Below are 9,243 nucleotides of genomic sequence, written 5' to 3' on the forward strand. Positions count from 1 at the left end.
GTTCCACAGGCCCCGGGGCCTAGGGCTCCCACTCTGACCTCCCAGCCCCAGGGGCTCTCCTGGGCATGCCTTGAGGTGAGCGATCAGCGTGGGCTGGACACAGCATGAGTGGGTTGGGGTAACTCAGCCTGGCCGAGGGGCTTCGGGCGAGCTGGGGTGCAGGTTGCTGGGGTTTGGAGAGAGCCGGCTGGGCTCAGGAGTGAGCTGTGCTTCCGCCTGCTGCGCGGTGCTAAATATAGCGGCCAGGGAGGGGAGTTTCCGGTTACAGCCCCCCCACCAGTGCCGGGAAATCGATGCCAGTTCCATTAGGCTCAGCAGCAGGGCTTGCTGACCTGCCCCCAGGCTGCAAAGTGAGGGGGCTGGGCTGCACCCAGGTCCAGGGACCCTGCGCTCCACCCCTGCCCAGCCAGTTCAGAGCCCAGCACGTGCCCCAGGGCAGAGAGCCCCCAGTCCCCGCCAGATGCCCTGCAGGACAATGCGGGGGACAGCGAGAGAGCCCGTGAGCACTAGGGTGGGCATCAGGCAGGCTGTAGGGAGGCAGGCAGGGCAAAACAGCTCTTGGCTGGGCACAGCTGGCCTGGGACAGTTCTCAGATGAGCGGGCCCGGGCAGCCTGCTGGGGTCTCCTCGGACAGAGTGGGGCTGCAGTACTCGGGACCTCATGGCAGCCCAGTCCTGCTGGCCCCTTGGACACACACCACAGGCCCACGGGCCCCTCCCTAGCAGCATGGCACTCACCTGGCTGGGCTCCCAGGAGGCCCCACCTGGGTCACGGCCAGCATTTGCATACAGGTGGTGCTGCTTGGGTGGGTCAATTGGGCACAGCCTCCTCCGGACAGCCTCGAATGCCAGGCCCCAGGCTGGGCTGCCGTGGCTGGGCTCGGCCACAAGCCCTCCCCAGGCCTACAGGCAGGGAGGGACCTGGGCTTACAAACCACCTGCCTGCCTGCCTGGGGTCGGCCAGGGGAAGCACACGAGGGCAGGTGCACCTTGGCCCCCATGAGGTGCCCCCACCTGACAAAGGGGTCCCAGCAGGAGCTGAGGCAGCCATGTCCTGCCCCCATGTCTTCCACAGTCACAGCCCGGGGCCCAGTCCCAGGAACACTGGGGCCCAGAACACTACGCCAGGTCCACAGGGAAGCTCCTGGCCCCTCCAGCTCCCCGGTCCCTTCCCCTCTCTGGGGACAGCACCCCCTGGATACCTTGCCTTCCCCAGGGTCAGGGGTCCATGACCCATGCTTCCCCAACCTGTCCCCCAGGGCAACATCCGAAGGGCTGACCAGAGGGTTTGGTGTGCTCTGGAGAATGGCCAGGCCAGGCTACCACCCTAAGAAAGGGTCATGTTGGGCCCCCACCCCAGGCTGATGCCTGTGACCATGGTGACCAGCACATACTCCCCACAGTGGGCTCCAGCACCCCCGTGACGGATGGAGCCTTCCAGGTGCCAAGCCCTCCTGTGACCCAAGTATTCCAGGAGGACTGACGGCAGCCCACGCAGCCTGACCCTCCCGATGGGCTGGGGCTTCATGGCCACACACACAGACCGGGCAGGTGGAGGGACATCACAGACCCCTGCAGCCCAGGGACACGGGCTCTGTGGGAACCAACACCTGGGTAGGGGACCTCACTTCCCCAGAAGCAGGGAGCATGTCTTCCAGAATGCACAGCCCACAGTTCTGTGCCCCCCACCCCACCCCAACAGACTGGCTCAGTCACCGCCCCTGAGGTCCTAGCTCCCTCTGGCCTGGTGCCCAGTGGGCCCATCCCCTCCTATCCTGCCCGTCCACATAGCCACAGCCGAGGCTTCTGCTGCCCGGAGCTGAGGGGCCCTCTGGACAGCCCCCGCCCGTTACAGCTCGGAACTGGTGGACACAAGCTGGAGCTATATATGAGCCTTTATTAGGTCTGCAGGACGGGGGGCTAGGACCAGCCCACACCCAGACCCTCTGGCGTGTCACTGGCGACGAAGGCCAGGGGCCACACAGTTGAGGAACCAGGAGATACCAAAGATGACGCCGAGGGTCTTGGGGATATCCGGGTTGTCCGAGAAGGCCTGGGCGTCTCCCAGGGGCAGGTGCACGACCTCGATGAGCTCACCCTCCTCAGCCAGGCCCCCGCCAGGGCCACCCCGCTGGGCATCTGTCACCTCTGCATAGAACATAGTCTGGCTGGAGCCGCTCAGTCCCACGCCAGCCCTGTGGGTCGAGAGAGCATCAGCTGAGCCACCGTGCAGGCCCCCAGCCTGCTCCGCTCGGCATCTTCCAGCCCTCTGGGGGACAGGCCTCCAGGAGGCACCCCCACCCGCGGACAGGCTGGTCTTGAAGACAGAGCCAACTGCCAAGCTGTGGGGGCACGGGGCCAGGGCCTGCCCACCTGGAGGAGCTGACCATGGTCCCGGCCAGTAGCTAGCCAGGACACAGGGCTTGTCACACAGCCACAGCCGCAGGAGCTGGGAAGAGGACCTGAGCCGTAGGGTGGACAGTAGACCCGGCCTCCACCCTGACCGCAGCCTTCAGAGACCCTGAGGGGCAGCCCCAGGCTGTGGGTAGTTGCAGCTATTCAGCCTCAGCAGGTGGTCTGGAGCATGCCCCCCCCTGCCCTCTGTGCTGGGCCCTCAGCCAGGGCCTCCTTCCCCACAGCAGACAAATAATCACAGTCCCCGCAGCCCAGGCTGCTGAGGTGTGTGCCGGACCCACACCCACACCCAGGGATCCAGGCTGGCTGCAAGCAGGCATGGCCCTGGGAGAGCTCCCCGCACCGTCACCTGCAGGACAGCAGGTGCCAAGGCAGCCCGTGTGAGGGGCTGGGCTCCTGGTGGTGGGGCGGGAGGATGGCAGGGTCCCCACGACCAAGCCCACGAGTCCTAGGCCGGAGAGGAGTGTGGGAGAGTCCCCCTCTCAGAAGAGGCTACTAGCCACCAGGAGGGAGACAAGCATTCAGGCAGAGGACAGTGGCCCTGACTGGCGGGTGGAGGGCAAGATGGGCAGTGTGGGGACTGCTGACTGTGAGGACAGGGTGGGGACAAGCCGGTCTGGACAGCAGACGGAGGGGAAGGCCGGAGCAGTCTGCAGGGACAGAGGAAGCCAAGGTGCCGAGGATAAAGGAGATTCCGGGTCAGCCGCGCTGCCCTTAGAGACGCACCCGACACACAGGGCAGGGGGCAGAACGGAGGGGTTTCCATCCCACCCCCAGGAGGGGCCCCCACTCAGACAGCTCACCCAGCTGCTTCCTCTGCCCTCCATCCCCTTATCTCCCTCAGACCCTTCCTGATGGCCCGTTTCCGCCGGCGGCACGGCCTGCCCTTTGATGGCAGCCCGTCTGTGGGGTTCCCAGTCCCGGTTTCCTCCAGCGTGGGAGGGAGACAGGCGTGGCCTCTCTGAGTGTGCCCAGCCAGCAGGGCACGGCCTCCCCCTCACTCAGTGGTTTCCATAGGTAGCTGATCGCAGACGAGTGGCTGGGCCTATCCCCTGGGACTGGCAGGTGCGTGGCCAGGCTCACCCCGGGCGACGGAGAGGAAGCCGAAGGCCTTGCCACAGGGCCGCGCGAGCTCTGCCGTCTGTCCAGCCCTCCTGAGGCCCCCAGGGACAACAGCCCTAATCGCCACTCCAGCCCCACTCTAGTCCCTCGGCTCCAGAATACATGCCTGAGCAGGCTGCTCACTGTCCACAACCTTCCTTGGCTCCCCAGCACCCTCGGGATCAGGCCATAGCCCAGAGCCTCTACTGTGCAGCCCCTCTGCCAGACACCCCACCAGGCTCACCCCAGGGCAGGGGCAACCCCTCCAGGGTACCTCCCACTTGCCTTCCTCCTTGCCTGCCCCGTGGCCCAACCCCTACCCCGAGGCAGGCCCCTCTGGGACAGGAGTCTCCCCATCCAGCAGGCTCAGGGGACAGGCAGCCACTGGCCAGCCACATGAGGAGACCTGCAGAACACCAAGGCCTCACACCAAGACATCCAACGCTTTGGCATGGAAATCCTCACCCTGTGTTTAACAGGTAGTAGTACTCTGTAGCTCACCTCCTTCCTGGGACTGGAGGTCACCTCCAACCCAACAACTGTAGGCTGGGGTCCCAACTAGGTCCTGGGGGCTGCTGATGCAGAGCAGGCCCTGGCCCAACACTGAGGGGCCCCTGCACTGGGCTGAGAGAAGGCAGGGCCCCCACATTGGGGCCCTCCTCCTGCCCGGACTCCCCTGAGGGCAGGACCCATCGCAGTGCCCCCAGGGCAGGGGTGCGCTTCACCCCAACATCCTGTCCTAGAAAGATGGCCCCAGCAGTGGGCCCCATGGGGAGTGTGCAGTGGGGGCACCTGGTCCTCGGAGGGGCCGGTCCTGAAGTGCAGTGTCCAGGCAACACCTCCCCTCCCCAGGAGGGCTGGGGCCCCTCCAGCCCAGAACTCTGCCTTTCTCTCATTCCTGGGCCACTGTCAGAGCGGATCTGTGACTCACCCCACCCCCAGCGCCCGGTGCTTAATCCCACAGGAAGCGGAGGCATCTGTCAGCAGCAGCTGCCACCAGGCCAGCCCCACCAGGCTAGGGCCACAGGATGGGGGCATGGGCCCAGCATGCCCCAGGACCAGCTCCAAGAGCCCCAAGTTCTGGCCTGGATCACGATCTGGGTGCATTCCATCCAACCTTCCCCCTACCCCATGACGAAAACAAGGAGACACTGCCCTGCTTGCACACCCCTGGGGACGGGGCGCTCACTGCCTGAAGGCAGCCTGTCCCATCCCCTGGGCAGCGCTGAGGCAGGATGCCCTTCCCTGGCCCAGCCCACTCACTTGTAGATGGCGACCCGGCGCAAGTCCGTCGGGGTCAGGTGGTAGCCGCACTCCTCCCAAGCCTCCTTGCAGGCCACCTCCTCCAGCGACAGCCCGGGCTGGTCCACGAGGCCGGCGCACAGCTCATACGTCACCCCCGCCGAGCCTGGCAGTGCCTCCGGCAGCACCCGGGGTCTGTCCTGGTCCACGGCAGCCAGGGACCCTGGGAAGCGGCGCTCCACCTCGCCCACGTACACAGCTGGGGGTGGCAGACAGTGGTCACAGCCGCATGGCAGCCACCTCCTTGTAGGCCCGGCCTCAGTTTCCCCTGGGGCCCCTGACCCTAGGACCACAGGACCTGAAAGGTGCTGCCTCCCGCACACCTGCCCTGGCCGCCTCACCTGGCCGGAACTGCTTCACCAGCACCAGGCTGCTCTGCGAGGAGTTGAACAGGAGAATCGTCACGCTGCGGGCGGGCGGGCGGGCGGGCGGGGGACCAGGCTCAGCACAGAAGCACCTCCACCTCGCCTCCCTGGGGCCCTGTCCGGCATTCCCAGCCCACCCCTTCTCCCCAGCAGGGAAAACCGGGAAAACTGGGTCCCTTGCTCAGATGGGGAGAGTGAGGCCCGGGCAGGGCCGGAGCCTGTCAGGATCACCCAGTAAGCTAGGACCCAGGGGAAGGATAGGGCCGTGGGGTGGGGAAGACATGTTTGGAAGTTGGGGGCCGGGTGACTGACATGACATGTGGTAGCTGTTGGCCAGCTGCCTGCTGACCACACCCCTGGAGCCATGTCACTGTCTGGCCCTTACCCCAGTAATCGGGAGCAAGGTCACCCAGACAGCCTCTCGCAGGTCCAACGGGGACCCAGCTCAGCCTCCAGGCCCTGGGGCGACCCTCCGTGAAGGCAAAGGGAGAGTGGGGGTGTTCGTGGGGGGAACACAAATGCGGAAGCAGGGCCCCCAGGGGCAGGGTCACCTGTCATGTGTCTTCATGAAGTCCCACGACTTCTGGGTGCCATTCTGAAAGAGGCAGCATGGCAGTCAGGACGGGCAGAGGGCCACCAGCGCAGGGGGCAGTGCTCTGGGGAGCTGAGGAGGCCAGACAGACCCGAGGAGGCCCACAGCCTGGGCCCTTGGAGCCGGAGCTCTTGAAGGTGGGGGAGGGGAGCAGCTGGGTTCTGCAGGGTGAGACAGCAAACCAGGGCGAAGGAAGAAAAGGTGTCCCAGGCACAGCAAGAGCATACCCAGCACGGGTTAAGCACAAGGAGCTGCAAAGATGTACGCTGCCACCAAGTGTGGGAAGGACCGTGGCGGCAGGGGGGAGGGGCAGGCATGCCCTACCTCACCATCAGGGCAGGGAGGGCCCCAAGGGGGCAGAGCAGAGACCAGGTTTCCATTGATGAAGGTCCCACAGGTGACTGGGAAAAGGGAGGTGGGCGGGCAGGAGGGCAGGCCAACCTCCTGAGAGAGCACCAGCCCTAGGAGCAGCTGGGGTGGGGTGGCACCCAAGCAGGGTGGGGGATCATATGCAGGACGTGGGGACTCAATGATGGTAGCTGAATGGTGGGACAACCTCTCCCCTGGCCCAGTTTCTATCCCAGGTTGTCTCATGCATCCTGGGGTCCTGCATCCCTGCCCTGGGCACCCTGCCGCAGAGGTCTGCCAGGGCTCTGGGAAGCACTCAGTATATGCAGGAGGCAGTGTGACAGGGGCCTGGGCTGAGCCCACTGGGACAGGCAGAATAGACACCAATGGGGTTCCCGCAGGGGAGTCGGAGATGCCCAGAATCCTGCCGGCTGGGCACCACTAGGTGAAACGGGCCAGCCCACCCAGCCCAAGGGGCCTCTGTGGATGGGGCTGGACCCTGGGGCCTTGGGGCTCCGCCCTGAGACTGCCCATCAGCAGCCCCTCAGTCACTGGTCAACCCAGGGCCCTGGTGAACTGCTGGCCCCACCCTTGGGGTTTGTCAAAGCCCCGAAATGGACACGGACCTGAGCACCAAGGGCACTCAGGGGCAGTCTCTGTGAGAAGTTCCTGGAGGAGGTGACATCACACCAGGCCCCATAGAAATGAGGAAAAGGCATTCCAGGCAGGGGCACCTCAAAGACAGAGGCCCCCATGCTGGTCCCCGCAGAGTTGGGAAAAGTGGTCTGAGCTTGGCCTAGAGACAGAGGTGTCCTGGAAGGGTGGTGGCAGCCTCGGTTTCCAAGGGGCAGGAAGGACTGATGTCCTGTGGTCGCAGGCTGGGCTGCCTGGTAGGCTGTTCCCAGGTACTGCCCCCAGAAACAAGCCCAGGCCTGCCTGCAATCTGGCCACCCCGAAGCCAGCCACCCACCCAGAACAGGCTCCAAGGAAGGCCTGCCCCCAGTGTGCCATGTGCCTGCTGTGCCCACTGCCTCCCTCAGGGAACGTGCCACCTGTGCAGGGCTCAGGGACCCCTTGGCTCAAGATCAGACATCTGGCAGACCTTTAGGTCCAGCCAAGGCAGGGTGCAGGGGAAGGTCTGAGGCCTGCCCCAGACCTGGCTCATCTTTCAGGGGCCTGGGAGGGAGGGACAGGGTTGGAGTCCACACAGTCTTCTCCTCAGCCACAGGGGTACCCTATTTCTGGTCCGTCTGTCCACCAGATCACCCCTGGCCAAGGTAGCTAATGACCAAAAGCTCTAGATGCCCTGGGTGGCATGCACTGCCCAGCCCAATGTCCCTAGCCCCACAGCTTGTGCCCATCACAGCCTCGTGGCTCAGCTCTGGTCACCAGCACCCATCAGTGGGAATGTCCTAGCAGATGCCCACCAGCACTGCTGCCCTTCACAGAGGGTGGGAGAGGGGGCTGCAGCCACAGCCCAGCAGGTGTGTGCCTAGGCCACCTTGTGCCTACTGACACCCAGAGCCCCACCCCCTTGGGAATGAGCAGCCAGTCAGGCATCCTGCCCTAGGCCAATGTCAGGGAGGAGGGCAGCGACCTCCATGTTCCCACACTCTGTCCCTCCACTGACCTGTGCTCCTGCCCCAGGCCACCCTGCTAACGTGGGTCCACCCTGGAGCCAACAGGGCCCCAGCAATGAGGGAGTGGGGGGTGCCGGGGCCTCTCTCAGGCTGGGCCCTAGGAGGCTTCACAGGGTCAGTGAGAAGAAGGGGCCTGGAGAGGACAGGAAGGACAGGACGCTGCAGGTTGAGGAGCACCCAACACCGTGCTGTCTGAGAGGGGCAGGAGCCCCAGCAGGAGGCAGCGAGCTGGGGGGCAGGTGGAGCTGGTAAGTGAGGGTGGGGACTCTAACTGGACAGAGCAGGTCCTGGAGACAAGGGGAGCGGGAGGCACCAGCCACTCATTCAACCCACAAACATTTCTTGTTAACCTACTAGGCGCCCAGAAAGGTGGAGACTCCAAGGTGGGGCGCTGGGGGAGAAGCCCACCAGGAGAGGCTCCCCAGTGCTCACCCAGCTCCCTCTCCTGCCTCCTCCCTCCCGGCCTCTCCCCCTGGTATGGAAACCACCACTCCTAGAAAGCTCTCCGACCCCGGAGGAGCCCAGTTAAGTCCCGCTGCAGAAAGGACCGGTGCCGCCCTGGGCCACGCGGCTCAGTGCTTAGAGCGCCGGCCCACCCACTGAAGGGTAAGGGTCACGGGTTCGATTCTCGGTCAAGGGCAGTACTGGGTCACAGGTTCGATCCCGCCCCATTGGGGCGCATGCAGGAGGCAACCAATCCGTGCCTCTCTCACATGGATGCTTCTCACGTTCTCTTTCTCTCGCTCTCTCCCGCTCCCTCCTTTCACTCTAAAAATCAATGGAAAAATATCCTCGGATGAGGATCAACAACAGCAAGAGCGCCCGCGCCCCCAAAGCCTCCCTGGAGGGATGAGAGGTCCGCAAGGCGTCCCTGCGGGGCTCCGCCCTGACCCGGGCATTCACGAGGTCCGGGAACCCGGACCCAACCGCGGAACCCGAGGGCGGGGCGGGGCGCCGGGTGTGGGCGGGGCTCCGCGCGGTGGGCGGGGCTCCGCGCGCCCGAGGGGCGGGCGGAAGCCGGGGCGCGACTGGCTCACCTGGCGGTAGTGCAGCGTGAACGGCTGCAGGTAGGGCGAGGCTGCGCAGCGGCTCACGGCCGCCCCCTCGATGCGCTCCATGCGGCGCGCGGAACAGTGGGGCTGCGGCGGACGCAGCGGAGTCCACGCTGCACTGGGGCGAGCGGCCGCGTGACGCCGCTCTGGGCATGCGCAGTGCCCGCGGGGCGGGCCGGCGGGCAGGGCTGTGCGCGCAGGTAGCGCCTGCGGCGGCCGCGCGCGCGCACGGGGTTGGGGCGCGTCTCCGGCCCCAGGCTCGCGGAGTGTGCGCGGCGGGCGCGGCCGTGCGGGTCCGAAGGGCGATCGCCGGTGCGCTGGGACTTGGACGGCTGGGAGAGAGGGCTTCGCGGAGCGGTTCTGCCGGGGATGAGCCGAGCGGGTGCCTACCCCGCGGGGTCCACGGGCGCCCCGAGATGGGTTCGTCCA

The 9,243-nt window shown here is 65.8% G+C and overlaps 1 protein-coding gene across 1 annotated transcript; it reads right to left on the bottom strand.

Annotated features, from left to right (window-relative positions):
* Positions 1-1,886: 1,886 nt before the first annotated feature.
* On the bottom strand, positions 1,887-8,937 carry NUDT14 (nudix hydrolase 14). The gene is made up of 5 exons (XM_036279012.1): positions 8,800-8,937; positions 5,734-5,777; positions 5,159-5,223; positions 4,779-5,016; positions 1,887-2,194 (listed from the first exon to the last, which is right to left on the bottom strand). The coding sequence occupies exons 1-5, from the start codon at positions 8,878-8,880 to the stop codon at positions 1,954-1,956; spliced, it is 669 nt and encodes a 222-aa protein (XP_036134905.1). The 5' UTR covers positions 8,881-8,937; the 3' UTR covers positions 1,887-1,953.
* Positions 8,938-9,243: the final 306 nt, after the last annotated feature.

This window comes from Molossus molossus, unplaced genomic scaffold (assembly GCF_014108415.1).
Source record: "Molossus molossus isolate mMolMol1 unplaced genomic scaffold, mMolMol1.p scaffold_m16_p_1, whole genome shotgun sequence".
In the NCBI taxonomy this organism is placed as follows: domain Eukaryota; kingdom Metazoa; phylum Chordata; class Mammalia; order Chiroptera; family Molossidae; genus Molossus; species Molossus molossus.